The sequence below is a fragment of the Canis aureus genome, chromosome 9, assembly GCF_053574225.1.
Source record: "Canis aureus isolate CA01 chromosome 9, VMU_Caureus_v.1.0, whole genome shotgun sequence".
NCBI classification, from domain to species: domain Eukaryota; kingdom Metazoa; phylum Chordata; class Mammalia; order Carnivora; family Canidae; genus Canis; species Canis aureus.
In genome coordinates this window covers 73385383-73405867 of record NC_135619.1, presented here as the reverse complement: position 1 = coordinate 73405867, position 20485 = coordinate 73385383, and the positions used below count along the sequence as shown (strand labels likewise).

The 20485-nt window shown below is 43.0% G+C and overlaps 1 protein-coding gene across 1 annotated transcript in view; it reads right to left on the bottom strand.

Annotated features, from left to right (window-relative positions):
* DYNC1H1 (dynein cytoplasmic 1 heavy chain 1) overlaps positions 1-20485 on the bottom strand; it is a 68077-nt gene that overhangs the window by 39896 nt on the left and 7696 nt on the right. The window contains exons 2-16 of the mRNA XM_077910641.1: positions 19134-19221; positions 16979-17152; positions 16487-16742; positions 15960-16146; positions 14362-14633; positions 14046-14273; positions 10813-11889; positions 9958-10137; positions 7912-8061; positions 6190-6336; positions 2861-3001; positions 2353-2529; positions 2127-2237; positions 1923-2042; positions 1210-1449 (exon numbers count right to left, since the gene is read on the bottom strand). Of these exons, the coding sequence (XP_077766767.1) occupies positions 1210-1449; positions 1923-2042; positions 2127-2237; positions 2353-2529; positions 2861-3001; positions 6190-6336; positions 7912-8061; positions 9958-10137; positions 10813-11889; positions 14046-14273; positions 14362-14633; positions 15960-16146; positions 16487-16742; positions 16979-17152; positions 19134-19221 (3548 nt within the window). The remainder of the gene's footprint in view (positions 1-1209; positions 1450-1922; positions 2043-2126; positions 2238-2352; positions 2530-2860; positions 3002-6189; positions 6337-7911; positions 8062-9957; positions 10138-10812; positions 11890-14045; positions 14274-14361; positions 14634-15959; positions 16147-16486; positions 16743-16978; positions 17153-19133; positions 19222-20485) is intronic.

Sequence of the window (20485 nt, the reverse complement as noted above, 5' to 3'; positions counted from 1 at the left end):
TCATTCTAATAACTTGAAAATGACTATATAAAATATCACTGAAAATTTAAACTATAACACAATACTAGCAAAAAATGGCAATAAAAAATGCTCAAGTTTTGGTGATCAGAATCTTGCCTATTGATCATTACTCCCTTCCCTGCTGGAGAGAATATTCTGCATAACTACTGGCATTTGTGAAAGATCTTAAAACAGGGGCCCTCGAACCAAAATTAAACACAAATTAGGACCTTTGGGTCCAACAGTAGAGACAGGGCTGAGGCAGGACAGAGCTCTTTGGGGTAGGTAGAAGGCTAGATCCGCCACCGGGCCTGCTGTGGAACACCTACACCCCAAACTAGAAAACGAGATTAACATCTGAAGTATAACCATCTTTCCCCTTTTCTTTCCTGTCTATGTCTGTATGCCTAAACAAATCAGACTGAATTCTGCCTCAGGAAACGGGGTACGCTGTTCTGTATTTACTTGAGCCTTGCACACACTGTCACCTCTGCCTGAACCCCCTCCCCACTATATGTGTGACTTACCAGCTCTCCTTCCTCCCTCTGGTCTCCACTCAGATACCACCCTCCCTACAAAGCAGCACCCCAGCATTACCCCAGACCTCACTCTCTTCTACCCAGCCCTCGCCCTTTACCAAAGCACCAATCACTACCTGACTCAAATACATATTTTCCTTGGTTGTTTTTTACCTGTCTCTCCCTCTCCCTACCTCCATGGGGGTAGGGGCTCCTGTTCACCGCCCAGAACATAGTCGGTGCTCAATAAACACCTGAATGAACCAAGAGGATGGATGGTGGTAGGTCCTGTGTACAGAAGTAACTACAGTGACAATGACAGCAGAACCTGCCTCCCACAGCACAGAGCTAGGCAGTGGCAACATAAGGCTCGGCCTGTGTTCGTGAGAGATTAAATTCTAATTCCTGAGTATGTCTATGTAACAGGATACATAAGAACAGGAAAAACTTTAATTTTTAAAACCACCTCTCGACTTAAATGATTATCATGAGGGGTTCAGGGTAAAAGAGGTCTAAATTGGCTTTCACTTTTCAAATCTACGACATCTAAGTGTTGTTTTAATTATGAAAAAGAAAAGTCCTCGTCATTGGAAAGCTAAGCCAGAGCAATGCCTTCTGAAGTGTGGGAGAAAGGACATCAGATCACGCTATGGGTTTAGGAGAGGCTGCTGGGGTGGTGCGCATGGCTCACCGTGACAGGCTTGGTTTTCTCCCAGTCTGCCAGCAGGTCTGTGGTGCGGCTCTCCACGGCCCGGTCCTCCTGCACAATCTTCATCTGCAGGTTTGCCACCTGCTGCTGGATGGCAGAGTCCTTCCGCCGCATGATGTCATTGAAGGCCCCCCACTCGCCCTCTATGTTGTCGATGTAGAGCCAGGAGGGCGGGAACTGGAACCTCTGCTTTTCCAGTAAGCGCTGACCATTGCGGTAGAGCTTTGAGAGTTAAGAAATAGAGTTTTTTCCTTTAACAATAGAAATTATTGTCAGGTCCCCATGTAAAGGGAAGACTCTGTGGCTGTCGAACACATATCAGTACATTCACTCCCTTCCACCCCAAGCCTGTTGAGGTGGCTGCGCCCAAGCAGCCTGGAGAGGACTGAAAGCATGCTGCTGGCGGTGCTTCACCCCCAACTTCCAAATCAGAAAAACAAATGCATGTGTGAGGACTCAACGATCAACACCTAAAGTAAAAGATTTAAAAAGCAAAACACAGTGGTTCTCAAAGCTCCACGCACTTCGGAATCACCTGCAGAGCTGATTAAAATGCAGACCCCCAGGATGCCAGGATCTGTGCTTTACCCTGCACACCAGGTGGATACAAGAGTGACAGTAGGGGGCCATGTGTGCTTTAACTCTAAGTGCCACCACAACCGATGAGGAGAATTTTAACTATGCACGGAGCTCACCTCAACTTGTTTTTCAAACTGTTTTATCTTTCGTTTTAAAGACTGTACGTAAGTGATGAAGGTCACGGCGTCGGAGGTGCTGGCCGTGTCCACTGAGTGCTGCTCCAGCTCCTGGCGCGACTGTTCAGAGAGAACGCAGAATTTTAACACAGAGCCGTGGTTTACCAGTAGCCTCGTGACGCTGCCGGGACCTTGGCTCCTCACCTTTGAGATCTGGGAATGGAATTCCGTCATGTTCGATCCGAGCATCTGCCCGAATTTGCTGAGAACCTCCTTGTGCCAAGAGTCGTACTTCAGGTTGACCTTAGATTGAACCTGCAGGTGAAGAGCCCACGACGCAATCATTAGTTCCTTCCTGCACCCTCATCACCCACGGATGTCCCCTAGAGCTGGCAACCATGGCCCCTTTCAACGAGACAGCAGAGCGCACCTTGCCGTAATCTATAACTACCGGCCCAAACTCCTTCTTGGTTTCTGCATTGTCAAAAGTGCCTCTGGCCTTCCTTATCTGAACCAGGAGAGCCTGCCATTTGTTGAGATCCTCCCCAAGTCTGTTGTAGATGTTTTCAGCCTGCATGTCCCACAGGCACTGATACTGAAGCCAGACCTGCAGGCGAAGAGCACAGTCAAAGAGCACAGCTGGGCTTTTCACCCTGTAGAATATTCATACTTCATTAATAAGACTCACTTTCTTTCGACATTGTTAGAAAAATCACTTCACATTCTCAGAATTTTCATACTGAAAGATAAAATTTACTGCCCTCTGAAATGAGAGTTCATGTCCCACTAGATTTGTTCTACTGTGCACAGTTTGCTTTACAATAAGCAAAAGTTATCTAGCGTGTCGTATTATAGACATATCACGTTCATTAGACCTCATACTCACCATATCTAAGACAGAGTTTCTAGCATAATGACGGAGACAGGGAGCTTCTCACCTTGACGTACTGCTCGACCTCAGTCACGATGCCCATAACTGCAGAGTAGGACTCCTCCAGGGCAGCAGGGCCATCAGGCATCCGCGTTAAAGCGTTCCGGTAGAATTTCTCTTCCTCCGTCAGCTCGTAATGCACGCCCACCTGAGCAAGCAGAGCCAGAAGGAACACAGGTGGTGTGTACAGAAATGTTTACCTCAGAGCCACCTTTCACTGAATTCCGATGAACTGAAGGAAGAACTCGCTATAGAAATAGCATCTGAGGGATAACATCCACTTACCCCAGCCACAAGAAATCAGAAGTCTACTCAAACTTCACTCAACCAACAAAGGGAACATCAGATAAACTACAAGCTAGAAAATGGGGCATCACTAGGCAAGAACAGTTACAGAACCCTCTGAGCCCTTGGAGCAGAGCTGTTGGAGACCTGAGCCTCTCTGGGAGCAAAGCACAAAGGTGGTCTCTAAAGAACCAAGATTACCATGACCACATAATTACAACGGCTAGGACAATGGAAGTGATGACCCAGTAATCGTTTCAATGGTCTGAGTGTTGCCCACATGCCAGGCACTGTTGTAGGCACAGGAAACATCCTGACAAAGATCTGTGCTCACACGGGCCTACATTCTGTGGGAGGAGAGACAGAGAAAAGCAAACTACAGAATGGCAGCGGGTGAAAAGCACTGTGGAGACAAAGCAGGAAAGAGGAGGGCCAGGAGTATGAGGTAGGGGAGGTCAGGGAAGGCCACACTGAGCAGGATCAGGAGAGGGAAGGAGTGAGCTGTGTCAATGATTTTACTACGAGAAGTTCAATGCAGAGAGATCAACAAGTGCAAAGGCCCAGGGGCAAGAGCCTGTCTGACATGTCTAAGGAGAACATGATTGCCAGTGTGGTAGGAGCAGAGTCAGTAAGCAGGAGGCAGGTACTCCAGTCAGAGAGGCAACAAGCAGCATATTCCGTGGGGCCCAGCACTCTGCCATGGGACGTGGGCTTTCATGAGGAGTGGCACGGAAAGCCATTGGTGGATTCTGGGAAGAGCAGTGTCAAGACCAACATGAAATCTAAGACTGCTGTTGTGCTGAAAATAGATTTTAGGGGAGCAAAAGCAGACACAAAAACCCACCCAGAGGAACTGTAGGAATCCAAGTGAGGGATGATGATACCTTAGACTGGTAGTATCAGGAGATGTGGGCAAAAAAATATCAGGGTGAATTTTGAAGACATAGACACTGGGAGGCCAGGGTGACCCCTCGAGTTAGGCCTGAGTGGGTTGAGGGTGGGGAAAGGTAGGGAAAGGAAAGGGAAAGGTGGGAGCAAATCTGAGGGAGGAGGTCAGAGACATGTTCAGTTTGATGTGCTCATCAGCCTTGTGGAAATGCCCAGGAGCCAGCTGGAGCAAGGCTCTTGGAGTCCAGATAAAGGCTGAGATGAAGGTGGGAACACAGAGTCATCCCATAGGGTCAGTCTTAAAAGAACGGACTGAGTGGGACAGAGTACTGGGAGGAGGAGCACACAGAACAGGTAGAGGCCAGAGGAGGGAGAGCCAGAGAGGAGCCAGAAGGGGACACTGGCCAGAGAGGTGGGGGGACAATCAGGACAGCCCAGCAGAACAGCAGGAGGGGGTGCACACCTGTCATATCCTGCTACCGACACTTCTCAAGGGCTGGGAAGACTGCGACAGGTAAAGGCCGGTGACCCTGACACCTGAGAGGTAGGGACCTGGAGCAGGTGTATAGACAAGTCCTTTGTGTTTTTACCAAGGGGAGCCAGAGCTAGAGGATGACAGGGGTCAGGCTTATTTGCTGACAGGAAATTCAGCAGAGGGAAGAGTGCTAAGCCTCAGAGCAAGGACAGGGGACCCAGCAGAAGAGAGACTGGCTTCAGTTCCATCAGATGTGGAGACAAACAGGACAGCAATACAAACAGAAACATGGCAGGTTAAAAACAGAACATAAGAAATATCCTGCAGTCTGCACAGACTCCCTGAGCAGAAGGAATCAGTATCCACAGCTCGGCTCTGATTAGCTAGACACTGTCAAGTTTTGGGCTAATCACTGCCAAGATTGTGAGTCTACAGGTGGTTGCTACTGCAAAAAAATCTGAGGGCTGAGCCTATGGTGCATATGTTCAAAGCTAAGACTTTCTACAAGAGCTGGTCAAAACAGAGGTTGTGGAGATCTGCTGATGTGAAGTAATATTGCTTAGAGGCCAGGGACTAAACAGTTTTTCGGGTTTTCCTTTTGCTCCAGAGCAGGTTATTAAAACTGTATCTGGGACTTGTTTTAAAATAATCTGGTGGGGGAAGGGAAGGGAATTGAAATTTAAAATGGCCACATGATAATAAACAAAGCAAGTTGGTGTGAGCTCGTGAGATTCTTAGATTTATATATATATGTAAATCTCTATAATAAAGTGGGAGTGGGGAGGAATAGGAATTAAGATTCCCAAAGAAGGGGATCCCTGGGTGGCGCAGTGGTTTGGCGCCTGCCTTTGGCCCAGGGCGCAATCCTGGAGACCCGGGATCGAATCCCACATCGGGCTACCGGTGCATGGAGCCTGCTTCTCCCTCTGCCTATGTCTCTGCCTCTCTCTCTCTCTCTCTGTGTGACTATCATAAATAAATAAAAATTAAAAAAAAAAAAAAAAAAAAAGATTCCCAAAGAAGTTCATGGAGGGAATTTCTTTCTTTTCTTTCTTTTTTTCTTTCTTTCTTTCTTTTTCTTCTTTTCTTTTCTTTCTTTTCTTCCTTTTTTTTTTTTTAAAGATTTTATTTATTTATTCACGATAGACATAGAGAGAGAGAGAGGCAGAGATAGTATAGGAATTAAGATTCCCAAAGAAGTTCACGGAGGGAATTTCTTTTTTCTTTCTTTTTTTTTTTTTTTTAAAGATTTTATTTATTTATTCACGATACACGTAGAGAGAGAGAGAGAGAGAGAGAGAGAGAGAGAGAGGCAGAGATACAGGCAGAGGGAGAAGCAGGCTCCATGCCAGGAGCCTGACGTGGGACTCGATCCCGGGACTCCGGGATCGCACCCTGGGCCAAAGGCAGGCGCCAAACCGCTGAGCTATCCAGGGATCCCCCACGGAGGGAATTTCTAAGAGCCTACTGAGATCAGAACTACAGAGGCAAGTATTTGGAAAGGTAGCCACAGGAAAACTGTCAGATCACACAAGGCTTCCTCTAGCTTTCCCTTAGAATGCTGAGCCACAAGTCTGGAGTCTGAGAAGACATATCAAGAGCAAAATTTAAAGAGACGTGATAGAGGTGCCACAGAGCCCTGGGAGGCTGGTCAGAAGGCCCACAGTGTAAGTCTCTGGAAGGCTCACCTGGTACCTCTGACTTTGGATCCTGGGAAGAGACAGCACAACCATCTTCCAGGCAAACATTTCCTGATACAGCTTGTACCTGCACTCTTCAATTGGTGGATTCAAATAGATGACCTGATTGGTTATTCTCAGCTCATGAACAACATTCTGTAAAAGAAAAATTTCATTTCTTACTCAGCAATGAAGTAATAAACTTCATTTTTGAAGTATAATAAATGGCTTTTATTAGCCATTTATTAAAATAATGGCTTTTGATAAAATGGCTTTTATCAATTTGTGATGTCTGAATCATTCATGAGAAGCATGATCATTTCTCGGTTAAAAATCTAATACCTAAGTGTGATTCCAAGGTACTAATAAATTGGTGAATGCCTACAGAAGCCATTTTTCAATAAAATGGTACTGAACATATGTGTATATGACTGCTCAGTAATCATCTCAAGTAAAGTTAGGTGCTATGAATGCTTAAGTCTGAAACTGGGTAAAAAGTATACAAATTACAGCTTTTTTTTTTTTTTTTTTTTGTCATACGAAGCATTAGAATTATTTCAAAGAAATGTTCTTGATATAAAAGCTTTTTCCAAACTAAAAATAATGGTTTTGATGCATAACACTTTCTCCCCCTAAATTTTATTAACCCTCTTGAGTCTGAACCATGAGTCTGTTACTTTATTAAGAGAACGTGGTCTTCTATATTTCATGTATATGGTCCGTGGCCCTCCCCAAAGGGTTATAAATCAGAGGCCAGGCACTGATTAGGTTCCTCCTGGTTTCCCATGTGTAGGTGAACACACAGTAGGTGCTCAATGGAGCACCATCTGATTTAATGTGCATGGTGATCTCTGTACACAATGACCTTGGGACCCAAGAACCCTGTGCCACTGATGCAGTGACGAGGCTGGCATTAGCCGTCAGACACATGCCAGCATGGATGTAGGTTTACATGTCAAGGTGAGGCTGTGCCACCTCCCAGTGCCTGGTTTAAGCTAAGCAAGAATTCCAACTCTATCACCATGAGTAGTTGCTTTACTTAGATATACCCATTTGCTTTTCTGCACCTCTGTATTTTAAAGAGAATGCTCTGGGGATAAATATATGTAATATTCAAAAACGAAAACATTTTTCAAGCATTAAAAGAAAAAAAACGAGAAGGTAACATCTGGGGAGAAAAAGAATAGCCGATTGTTTCCCCCACATCAATGTTTTTACCTTCAGTTCTTTGAGGTTTCTGTTTTGTAAAACATTTTTATTGGTAAATTTAACACAAATGCAACAAACCATATAATATAAAATACTGACTTCAGTCACATTTCCTAGGACCCCACAGCACAGTTTTCACATCTCCTTGATTCCTTCCAACCTCTGACATTTTTCTCAGTTTTTCCTTGTCTTTCTCAAATAACCTTGACACTCTGGAAGAGTACTGGTCAGGTGTTCTGAAGGGGACATCTGATCTTTTGTCATGATTAGAATGAGTCTGGGAGATGTGAGGACAAGGACGGGGGTGGGAGGGGGTGGGGAATGGCCCTGCCAGCACATCACACACATTGCAGGCTAAACAATGAGTACAAGATAGCAGTGCTGATGCTGACTTGGGTCACCTAGGTGAGGTGGTGTCTGTCAGGCTTTTTCCCTGTAAAGTGGCTCTTTCATCAGTACTTTTCAAAGGGAGAATCTTTTGTTTGATCTACTAGCAAACTGGATGCTATGGGAAATACTCACTTTAATCTTTGGCTCTCCACCAGGCTTGTGACTAACTTGAGGTGCATCTGTATCCATGTCAACTTCTGCTTTATCTTCAGCTTGTCCAAGAAGCACCTGGGTCCAAGCTCTCAGGCCAGCTTGTAGGCGAACGCCCAATATTCTTTCAATCTACAGAGAATGCAGGATCAAAGAAGAGTGTTCCTTCCAAGTTAGCTCAGCAAGCAAGTCAGATAGAACACCAATGCTTCGGGTCAAGGATGACAGTTGCTACCACACCCTTCATCTTACCCTGGTTCCCCATCTCATTCTGTCCCTCTCTCAGTCCCAGACAATCTGACCTCCATCTGGAGGCTAACCTAGTCACCAACTCTCCAACTTGTAAGGGACAAGGAGATGAATGCAGATGCAGTCATGGTCTCACTGCTCAACATACTAGAAAATTTATAAAACAAAAACATTTTCCTAGGAGCCTCAGAGATAAAACTAGCAATCTATAATTTGGAAAATAAACCATTTTTTTTTTTGGTAAAATTGAGATAGAAATTGACATAAAACATATTAGCTTTAGATAGATAACATAATAATTCCATATTTGTATATACTGCAAAACCACCACCAGGTAAGGCTAGTTAACACCTGTCAGCACATACAGGTAACGGTTTTCTTTTAACAAGTAAGGAACAAAGTCTTCTCTGAACAGGACACGTGTATGTCCTCATGCAAAGTCTGTCTTGGGTCACACAGCCATCCTAGGAATGGTGGAATGGCAGCTGTGATAAAATCTGAGACTTTCAGGAAATTTGGAAGAGTGGGGTTTGTTAACTTTCCTTGGTAGTGTCCTATGTGTGGATACTCTGCATCTTTGTGGTTACAAGCTTTCTCTTCCTTTCTCTCTAATACACTTTGGAGTTGCCCATCCACCACCTGTCCACTGCCATGAAATATCCTACTTTCCAGGGCTCTCCATGATGCTGACATCTGTCAACGAGAAAGCCACCATGGGGTGCTAAGTTTATTTCAAATACACGCACAGGTGCATAGACACACTTCTCCCTACCTGTACACCTCTATAGGGGTGAGCCTGATCCTCTACACCAGGAGTAAGAGGTATTTGGTTGCTGGGCATTTGTTATTTCTTTCTTTCTCTTTTTTTTTTTTTTTTAATTAAAAATGATTTTTTTTTGGAGGTGGGGCACCTGGGTGGTTCAGTTGGTTAAACATCTGCCTTCAGCTCAGGTCATGGTCCTGGGATCGAGAACCATGTCAGGCTCTCTGCTCAGCAGGGAGTCTGCTTCTCCCTCTCCCTCTGTGTGTGCGTGCTGCACTCTCCCCCCACTCAGATAAATAAATCTTCAAAAAAATAAGTTTGTTTTTTTAATTAAGTTTTAGGCCCAACAAGGAGCTTCAACTCATGATCTGGAAGGTCAAGCGTCCCATGCTCTACCGACTGAGTCAGCCAGGCACTCCTGGGCATTTCTTTTTAAATTGGGTGGTTGAGAGGGGGCATCATTCAGAGAAGGATGCCTGGAGGGAAAGGCCAGGGAGGACAACCTGTTACTAGGTGAGCAGGGAGGTAGGAGGCTGGCAGATATTCAGATAATATAGAGATTTCCCTCACCTCACTACCTGCAACTTGGAATGGACAGGAGCATTGCCAGTACCATGTAGCTCAACTCCACCGTGAGCTAAATGGGATATCTCGAGGGGAAATGGGACTATTGCTGATAATTTCCACGGGAAAATGCTTTTCAGGGATCCCTGGGTGGCGCAGTGGTTTAGCGCCTGCCTTTGGCCCAGGGCGCGATCCTGGAGACCCGGGATCGAATCCCGTCGGGCTCCCGGTGCATGGAGCCTGCTTCTCCCTCTGCCTGTGTCTCTGCCTCTCTCTCTCTCTGTGACTATCATACATAAATAAATAAAAATTATTAAAAAAAAAAAAGAAAACCCCTTAAAAAAAAAAAAAGAAAATGCTTTTCAGTGACGAACTAATAAGCTTATAAAACAGAGTCCACCCTTATGTCAACAATGGAAAACTGAAAAACAGTGTAACAACCCATCCCTCACCTCCATGTCAAGCTTGTTGACCCAGATGGGCAGGTTGGAATAGGAGTGCAGATTTAAGTCGTCCACGGCTTTCTGGACTCTATTCAAGATCTCGGAGAAGGTCTTGTGATCATACATGCAAGTCTCCAGGGATCGGACCTCCAGGTCTATTTTTTCTTCAATAATTAACAGATCATCCACCTAAAGGAAGGTGTATTTAATATTCAAAACACCATTCACTCCATTTATGTATGTCTTCTTGATTAACGTATGTTTAATGCCTTCTTCCAGGAGGACCTAATCCCGCATGTTGGTGTGAGAACACTTATCCCACTCCTGTGCTTTTCACAGAGGGAAGGGAAATGTATGGAAAGCATCAGCCTCTCCCCACTCCTCCCCTGCTCACGGGAAGGGTGACCTCTGACTGAGAAGTCTGGGACCAGGAAATGGCTGTGCTCACAGCAGCAGGCTGGGCGCCAGGAGGCTAACAGATGTCCAGCTGTGCCGGGGTCTGGGAAGGAAGTCTGGGTCTGGGATGGGCCGAAAGCAAGGGCCGTGGCCATAGATCTAGAGCCCACTGTCCGAGCATCTGTGTCAGTAATAAAGCTCTTGTCTCACTCAGTCAGACTCCTGTGTCCATCACCTCTCCATTGGTTTTTGAACTCAGGCTGTTATTTAACAATCTTCCCAGAGCCCACCACAGTCAAACAGCCCAGCCAGAGAGTAAAAGAGCTGCTCCTCCCCTTCAGCTCACACGGCCCAATGCGGTATCGGTCAGGAACGCCTCCTGGGAGAACTACCGTGCTGAGTGAGCTATTACTACCTTCAGTTCATTCCCAGGACCCTAGAGGATGCAGGGAGTAAATCAGAACACACCTTTTCTTGGAAGTTGAAGACGGTCTCCGCCAAGCGCTGCACGTATGGGTCGAGCTTGTAGGATTCCCACACCAGTGCAATGCCCTCTGCGATCAGAGCCTGCACTTCCTTTTTCAAGCCCGCCACCAAAAGGGAAATGGTGTTCCGCTCCTCGACCTTCTCACATGTGCGCTCATAGGTGCGCACACTCTCAATCAGCGAGATGGCAAATGGGTACAGCTGGTTTGCTTGGTGAGCCTTGTTCACAATCGCCAGCGGGACTCGGAAACCAAGCCACTTGAGGTTTCGAACTTCTTTGGAAAGTGTGATGATCTCGGGAAGGAAGTTAACTTTAAGCTTCAGGACGTTTCCAGTGCGCCCCCGGACTCGAGTGCTTTCAATGGTGAAGATGCGCCCCGAGACACCAAGGTTGCGCTGCTGCACCTTCCGTGCCCAGTCATCGAATATCTCCTGAGTGTTGAGCTTCATGCGGAAGCTGTCCCCGTCCTGCTTCAGCTTCTGGCCCTCCACATGGTTCTCCCAGCCCTTCCCCAGCACATCCTCTACACGCTTCATGTAGGCACTCAGCTGGCGGTCGATCTGCTTCGCCCAGATGATGGAGCCTGACACTGGGGGCAGGTCACGCACATGGCTCATCTTACACGCCTGACTCTGTGGGTACTGGACCTTGAACTTGTCATGGAGAGACTCGATGTCATCTTTCACACGCTGAATTAGCTGGGTCTGGTACTCGCGGATGGCCCCACGGATGTGAGGCCGGACAAATAGTGCATTGAACCTGGAGAAAATCCTGAACATCTCGTTAGCGTTCTTGGCTGTGCCAAGCTGATCCCTAAGGCGAGCAGTGATGCGGGTCTCCACCCTGTCGATTCGCTCATCATATCTCTTCATGGCGGCCTCCCAAGCTTCCGTGCCTTCCTTGGAGACATCTAGCCCGTCCACTTCCTTGACATTCTCATAGGCAAGGTTGACCTCCTCAATAGCATTCGCATCCGCGGCATCAAAGAGAACCTCTGCTACTTTCATGTCCTGAGGCTCAGGGACCTCTCCTTGATTCTGTTGTGCAACTGCTGTGACCTGAAAGGGATCCATGACAAAAAAGTTGATCACATGAAGGCTGTCGTTCCACTGTACACCAGGAGCAAACACTGCACAATATAGTCAGCCCTATCTGTGGGTTTTTAACTTTTAGCCAAATGTTTTATAACCACAACCCAACAAAGCTACGAGAAATACCAGAGAGTATATTCTACTCTGCATGTAAAGATCTTCTGACAATGTAGTTTTAGTTCTTAAGCTAAAATAACATGTTAAAACCTAGGTTTTGGGTACTTGCCTCTTCAAAGTTTTGTCAACAATTAAAACTATATTGGAAAGCTCAGTAATTTGCAGGAACACTACATATAAACTCAGTATCCAACAAAGTCTTCCTTTTTGATTATTAAAACTTTAATTATAATCCACAGGTAAATACCACTGCAGAGGGACAGATGAAGGCTACACCAACCGGGAAGAATCCCTGTTCAGTTCCCTGAAGCTCTCAGCAGAGCAGAGGATGAGCTTTACCTCAGGAAGCACAAGACTTCCACAGACATCTCTTGCCCACACTCCCACAGAATTATAAAGCAAGCAGGGGCCTTCATTTGGGTCCACAGATGTCTTGGATGAAATTCAGATAGTCTGGAAACTTGTTTGGGGGAGATCATCATTATTATTTTCACTAACCCCTAACTAAAATTTAGCATTTCCTATAATTATGAATGCACACAACAGTCCCAGTCATTTGAGGTTCTAAGGCTTTGTCACCAACAAATACTTTCTCATCACATTTGTACATATCTTTTTTTTTTTTTTAAGATTTATTTATTTATTTGAGAGCGAGCAAGCGCACAAGCACGAGTTGAGTGCACCAGTGTGGGGTGGGCTAGAGGGAAAGAGAGAGAGAAGCAGACTCCCGGAGTGGGGAGCCCAAGGCAGGGCTTGATCCCAGGATCCCGAGATGATGATGTGAGCCAGAATCAAGAGTTGGATGCTTAACCAACCGAGCCACCCAGGTACCCCACATTTGTACATATCCTGATTATCTTGCTTATGCTCATTACTACTTCAAAATTACGATATTAATATGGCCCATCACTAGATCTTGCTATTTTATTTGTTCATGGCAAAGCACAGAGATTACTAGATCACAATTTAGATAATTGTTTCCTTGTAAACCTGTGCATTTTATTTCATGCATTTAAAAACATTCTGAGTTGTAGGGGGGGCGCCAGGTGCCTTAGTTGATTAAGTATCTTCATTTCGATTGACTTAGACGGGATGAGCACTGGGTGTTTTTCTGTATATTGACAAATTGAACACCAATAAAAAATAAATTTATAAAAAAAAAAGTTGAAAAAAATAATAGAAAAAAAGCATCTTCATTTCGGCTCAGGTTATGATCTCAGGGTTGTGAGATCAAGCCCTGAGTCAGCCTCCATCCTGGGAATAGAGCCTGTTTAAGATTCTCTCTCTCCCTCTCCCTCTGTTTCTCCACCTACCTTCCTCTTCCTCTCTCTAAAATAAAAAAAAAAAGGAAAAATAGGGCAGCCCCGGTGGCTCAGTGGTTTAGCACCACCTTCAGCCCAGGGCATGATCCTGGAGACCTGGGACTGAGTCCCACATCGGGCTCCCTGCATGGAGCCCGCTTCTCCCTCTGCCTGTGTCTCTGCCTCTCTCTCTCCCTCTGTGTCTCTCATGAATAAATAAATAAAATCTTAAAAAAAAAATTAAAAAAGATTTAAAACCCAAGAAGTCTAGCTCTAGGGCCTGTGCATTTTTAGGGGAGGGATGAATGGATGGAGAAGATTTGGAGTAAATACAGAATCACTGCATCACAGAGAGAACAGTGACAGGATACAAATGGAACTTAAGCACTTAGCACAAACACAAGTGGTTCATGTGCATTCTAAGAAAAAAAAGGAGTGGGGGCGCCTGGGGGCCTCAGTACATTAAGTGTCTGTCTTTAGTTCAGGTCATGATCTTAGGGTCCTGAGATCAGCGCTACATGGGGGAGAGGGTCCCTGTTCAGCAGGGAGTCTGTGTCTCCCTCTCCCTCTAACCCTCCCCCTGCTCATGCTCTCGCTCGCTCACTCTGCCCACCGCCCACTCTCTCTTTAATAAGTAAATAAAACCTTAAAAAAAAAAAGAGATTATAAAAACTCATATACGTGTTTTAAAAATGTGATACACACCTGTGGCCTCAAGACCCTGACAATGACAGCTCTCAGCTGTTCGTGCTGGCGTCGAAATTTTCTCATCTGGTCAAGGCGGGCCTGGAGCTTCCTGTGGGCAGGATTGATTCGCCACACCATCTTCAGATTTTCTTCCCTTTTTCTTTTGACAATGTCTCTCAGTAATACCTGAAGCTTCTCATATTCATCATCCCAAGTCTGAAAGACTTCAAAGCATGCAACCATAACCTAGGATACAATTTACAAAAGCAAGATTATTACAGCATGTTTTCATCTCCATGCCCTGAGGATGGTTTTCTGATATATTAAAACTTACTTTTTCAAATTCTTCATAAGCAACATGCATCAATTTTCTGGTGCCCAATACTTTGAGTAACTGAGAACTCAAGTCTCTTGAAATTGCCTCCACCAAACGCAGTGCCCTCTGAATGGGATATTTTGTGTTTCGGATCTTTCTCAAATGGGTGAAAATTGCAACAAGTGCCTGCCTTATTTTGTCCAGCTCAGTGGCAGACAGTAAATCATTCAGAGGAAAATCTTTCATCAGAGGATTGTAGTCATTCACAGTTTCCAAAGCCTGTTTTAGACCTAGATTAACAGAGAAATGGTTAATGGTTTTCATATAAAGTAATACACATATAATATATTGTTACATGTCAACCATACCTTTATTAGGGAAAAGTAATACAACTAAGAGGATACTGCTTACAACTTAACACTGGGTAAGTAAACTGAAATACAGTCTTACAACGGAACATTCTGCTGTTGCAGAAGAGTCAGTGACACAGAAACTGATATTTGAAAAAAAGAACATGTTATTAACAGGATGATCCTCTGTTAATTAACGGAGAGTCTCGTTGCTTTTTTAAGAATATCAGTCAAGTCACAAATACTCTAAAGGCTGTAGGTGATGGCCCCACAGATTTCATTGTTTCCTATACCATCTAAATGTTCTATAAATAACATTAGGTTTAGAAAAACTGTAATTTTATCATCCTTAGGAACACTAAAATGTAAATGTTATACCCATGGCTCATATGAGGTGAATGTGTTATGGACACAGAATCCCAGAAGCACCTGGGTCTAGTCTACTTTGATTCCTCCAGCATAAGATAAAAAAAAAAAAAAAAAAAAAGTATTAGGAAAGAAATAAAAATTTCTGGAGTATTTAAAAACAAACTTCAAGGTGTACCTTTTAGCATTAGGATCAGGTAACATGTGCAATGTGCTCCAAGTAACTAGAAGATTTCTACCTGGAAGTTCCTCAAACATTTAAAATGTGGGCAGCATGCCTTTTTGGGAGGGGTAGGAAAAGAACATGATGAGTATCACAGCCCCGATTCCTTGTTCTAACATTCTCTGGTATCCAAACCTTTGAGTGCCCAGTGTGTGCTAATAAAACATCACTCACATTGTTGTGCATTCAGGAAACTAAATTTATCTTGATCACTTTTCAGAACAGGGAGGAAGGCAGAGAATGGGGAAAATGGGGCAGGTGAAAGAGGAAGAGAAAGCAGTGTCCAGCTCTCGTTCCACAGTCCTGTGGGCAAACAACTTCTGTTTAATGTCAACTACCTTCCTGCCTGGATCGTCAAAAGCACACTCGACTTCATACTAAAAAAGTAACTATCTCCTCAAGGAATCAGGTAACTGAGAAATAGGAGGAAAATTCTAAGAGTCCAGGGATTCTCTACTCAGGCCTAGAAACTGGCTTATGTTCCCAAAACTCCTAAAGAGGAAGGAAGGTATATGGGAAAATCATTTTCATTACCTAGACCTGGGGGAAAAGGAGACAAGACACAAGAAGAAACAGGAAAGATGGTTCATCTATTGACTTTCACTGAAATTATCCATAAGATCTCACAAAAGCCAAATCAATAACTTACTGATCACATTATTAGTCCTAGTTTTTACCTGTGTCAGTGTCAAAACTGACAGTGGCATGGAAACGCTTGCCATGTTTCAAAATATCCAAAGTAAGGAGAACTTCTGGGCTCTCTCGTTTCTCCTGTATGCGGTATAATGCACGTTCCAAGTTTAACCAAAAACTAATTTCCTGCAAGGCTGTTCCTGAGGCAGGGTCTCGATCAAGTTTGGTCACCTTTAAGGATAAATAATATTCAAGAGTATTCACTATTTAAATAAAGGTAGAAAAGTATCATTTAACTGAACACATGCATTACAACTTAATTTTTATATTTCAAGTAGATTTCCTTTCCTGTCGATTGTAAGTGGTTTAATAAGTGAAAGCAAAGGCACATAAGACAGCTGAGATCAATATTCTCTCAAGGTTAATATTTAAATAACTGCACGCTATCCCAGCACAAAGGAGAGAACCACTAACATCATTGGAGACTTCATCTCACTGACAAAAACTCAAACCAGTTTGAGATATTAAAGAATACAGTACTTTATAAACACATCCAATACCATGCTCTTACTTTTTGAATTTCTCGTATCCAACGGTTAACTCCTGATTGTAACTGATTGAGAAAAGTTGGGTCTTCAACCTTATCTCCAAAGTCTGTAACTTTTGGCTTTTCTCCACGTTCATAACATTGTTTTGCAACATTTGTAATAATGGGATGAATTGGCAGGCTGATCTCTGGAATTTCAATATTTTGCTGCAAGTGAAGGAGCCCCATTTCAAGTTCTGCGATCTTTTTTTCAACAGAAGGAGCCATTTTATCACCATCCCTAAAAAGGTTAACAAACACTTCAAACTTTAGTGTGCTGTTGGTCTCCAAAAGAGCCTATTATCTTAGGTCTGTCAAACATTAATAACATATATCTTATTAATGCAACAGAATTATATCCTCTTGGTTTACTGGCTTTGCCCTCCCAATTTCCGAATTTACAGTATCTTTCACAGTGTCTTGTGAACACTAAGTGAAATAGGACATTCAAACCAACAGAGGAAGAAGGGTTTTTACCTGTCTGCCTTGCCAGACTCTCTGATATAGGACTTGAAAAAAGGAGCCACCGCATTGCTAATGAAAGAATGCAGGGTTTCATATGGGGAGTCTTCACTGAGTGTGAGGACTCGGAGCTGAGAAGACACTGGTTTGTCTGCATCAATTACTGGAGTACGTTTAATGAATGCCAAGCTAAAAGAAAGCAAAAAAAGAAATTAGAATAAAAAACCTCATTCCTAACCAGTTTTAGTAACTATTGTCCTCTTTGTGTTGTACGTAAATTAAAAATTCATTTGAATGTTTTAAATTAAAAATCATATTAAGAATACATAAAAAAAAGAATACATTAAAGAGCTGCTTTTCTAATAGTGAAAAACTGCTTTTCTTTCTTTACTCAGGTGAGAACAACTGAATCAAGGTCAAGGTTTTGGGTGACCATGAAACCAGGCAAAATTAATTTGTCTAATGTATGGGTTGAGTTCATAACCTTGCCCTCACTCGCATGAACCTCCCTAGTAACTGCAAGTTACAAGCCATGATGTGCTTAAATCTGATCATATGCTCATTTGTACCATTTATTTACGGCACTAAGTCACAGATTAGCTTTAATAAATAACAGTCACTCACAGGTTAAAGTGACAAGAAAGCATTCCAGACCCCCCACAGCCTGGCCTAAATCTACTCTTCCAGTCTTATCTCCTGTTATGTACCCCCTTCCCTACCCAAGACACTGCTTAAAATAGATGTCCCATTCTCTGAACATTACATGCCTTTGTGTCTTTGCTTAAGAAATCTACATTCATCTGCTGAAATTCCAGGTAATCCTCAAAACCCAATTTTGGCATTACCTCTTCCATGGGGCCTTCCCTAACCAGAATCACTCTTGCCAATCTCCATGTTTCATGGTATTCTGTGCCTCTAATATTTTGTCAAGTAGTACAGCTAGTGGTGTACCTGCTGAGCTTTCTCCCAAAAGATCACAAGCTTCTGGGAACCAGGTTTTATTTCCCTGCATATGTACTGCTATATCTTACATATAATAGATGCTCAAAGATGGCTAAATCAACAGTTCAAAAAAATTAGTATTTGAATTTTCCATTCCCAGGGCAGTACTTTACACATAATACTTTGTTATTCTAAAAAGTCATTAAAGCCTCCTGATGTGACATACTGAGAAGGAAAAAGTCTTAATAGCAACCCTACCAAAAATGCACAAATATGTATCACCATTGGTCTGTACTTCTCAAAAATGTCAATATCATGAGAGACACAAAATTAGATTCAGGATCAAGGGAGAATTACTGTAAGGGACATAATATTGAGACAATCTGAATATGCACATGGTAAAGAGTGCCTTTGTACTACTTCCTGAATTTAAAAATTGTACCAAGGCTATGAATAGAAGTGTCCCTGTTCTTAGGAAATATACTAAAGTCTTAAAAAAAAATAAAAAATAAAGTATTTAAGGATAAAGGGGCAGGCTGTCTACAACTAACTCTTAGACGGTTCGAGAAGAAAAAAAAACAAAAAGCAAAAAACGATAATGCAAATGTGGCTATGTTAACAACGGATACCTGATATCAACTGTATATAATTCATGCAACTCTTTTGTAAGCTTGAAATTATTCAAAATAAAAAGTTTTAAAAAACCAATGCAGTATAAATTAAACATTTACATACTTAAATTTGGATATGTCTACTGGTGTGTAAATTGGCACCATTTCTCTAGGTGGGAAAAACCTGGTAACATGCATTAAAGACCGTAATGACAAATGCATCTGAACCAGTAATGTTTTCTTTAGGGATTTATACTAAAAAGAATTAGACCTCTACCTAAGAATCTTTATTAGGTTTTTACTAGTCACTTATAAAATAAAGAAAATTCTGAGAATTTCTGAGAATAATCTGAGAATTATTATTACACATGTTAAGTACATTACGGCTCAAACCTAAAGTGGATGCCATGACGTAGCAATTAAAATAAAACTACTTTAGAATAAATACTGACTTGGAAATTCTCAGAGTTCCAATACATGAAATCAAAGATAGATACTGAATTTAAAAAGCAGAAATCTTGAATGTTTTCTTAATGTCTTCATCTGAGTCAATTAAGATCTACATTCAAATCTTACAAGCTTATAATCCAAGGTACCAGTATAGTCACACAACTCACCTATTGGACTTAACTCCATAATGAATGTCTATGTTGATATTATAGGAAATGAATTCTTTTTCTTCTTCTCCTTCATCACCAACATCCTCTACAAATTATAATAAATATGATGTCAAATTCATGTCAATATCAACAATCGCCCTACCCCCAACCTGACAGTTAAACCTCCGCATGACTTGGCTCTATTTTTCCCTTCCTATCCATTTATTTTCTGACTCTTGACCCAGGCACTTTGCTGTGTGATCCTGGGCAAGGGAGTTAACTTCTCTGCCTGGGGTGCTGGAAGCACCAGAACAGGGTCTGGTCCCGGGCAGTGGTGTTCTCTATGGCCAGTGCTCACCACCCACTCCTGGCAGTCTCATCCCTTGTACTCTCCCAACACAGAAGATGCTTTCTACTTCCAACTCTGGGTATTCTGCTCAGGTGTTTACTCAACACTCACTATGGACAGGCATTTTACTAAAAATACTTTAGGCATATCACATACCTAACATTCATGACAACACTGTGGGGGTTGGCATGACTATTCTTACCCATGTTTTCCAAGAAATGTAAGTAAACTGACCAATGTGTGTCTGGAAAGGGACAAAGTGAGAATTCAGAAGTCTGTGATTCCAAATCCAGGGTCCTCCCCAGTACACGAACTACTTCATCCCTCATCAAGGTCCTTTCAGTGCAGATACCCATCAAGAAAATTGTTACCAAGAAATATCCTTAGGGTCACCAAGAGGCATTCACCTAGCCTTCCCCTCTGCTCTGACACCACTTTTCAGAGCCTGCTTGGGGGTCGATTTATGAGTGCATCTTCCTCCCCAGTAGCAAGCTCTTGTAGGGCAGGGAACATACTGATTCCCCACAGCAAACATCATGCACAGTAGTCATTTTAAAAAGCTTACTGGAATTCAATAGTAAGATAGCTCAAGATGCATGTGAATAAAATGTCTTTTATTTTTAAAGTAGGCTCCATAGTGATCATGGAGCCCAATCCAGGACCTGAACCCATGACCCTGAGATTAAGACCTGAGCTGAGATCAAGAGTCAGATGCTTAACTGACAGAATCACCGAGATGACCCTGAACAAAATTTCTGAATAATTAAAAAAGCACAATTGAAAAATTAAAATTTGTAAGACTGGAAAATAATCCAAAGCACTAGATCTAGTACTGATCTACTAGATGCATAAATGCTCCAGTTGAATTATCTTTGCAATGATATATTGTATGGAATATCTGCATTGGCAAAAATTTCTACCCAAGGATTTTTTTAAAGATTTATTTTATTTATTCATGAGAGACAGAAAGAGAGAGAGAGAGAGAGAGAGAGAGAGAGAGACAGAGACACAGGCAGAGGGA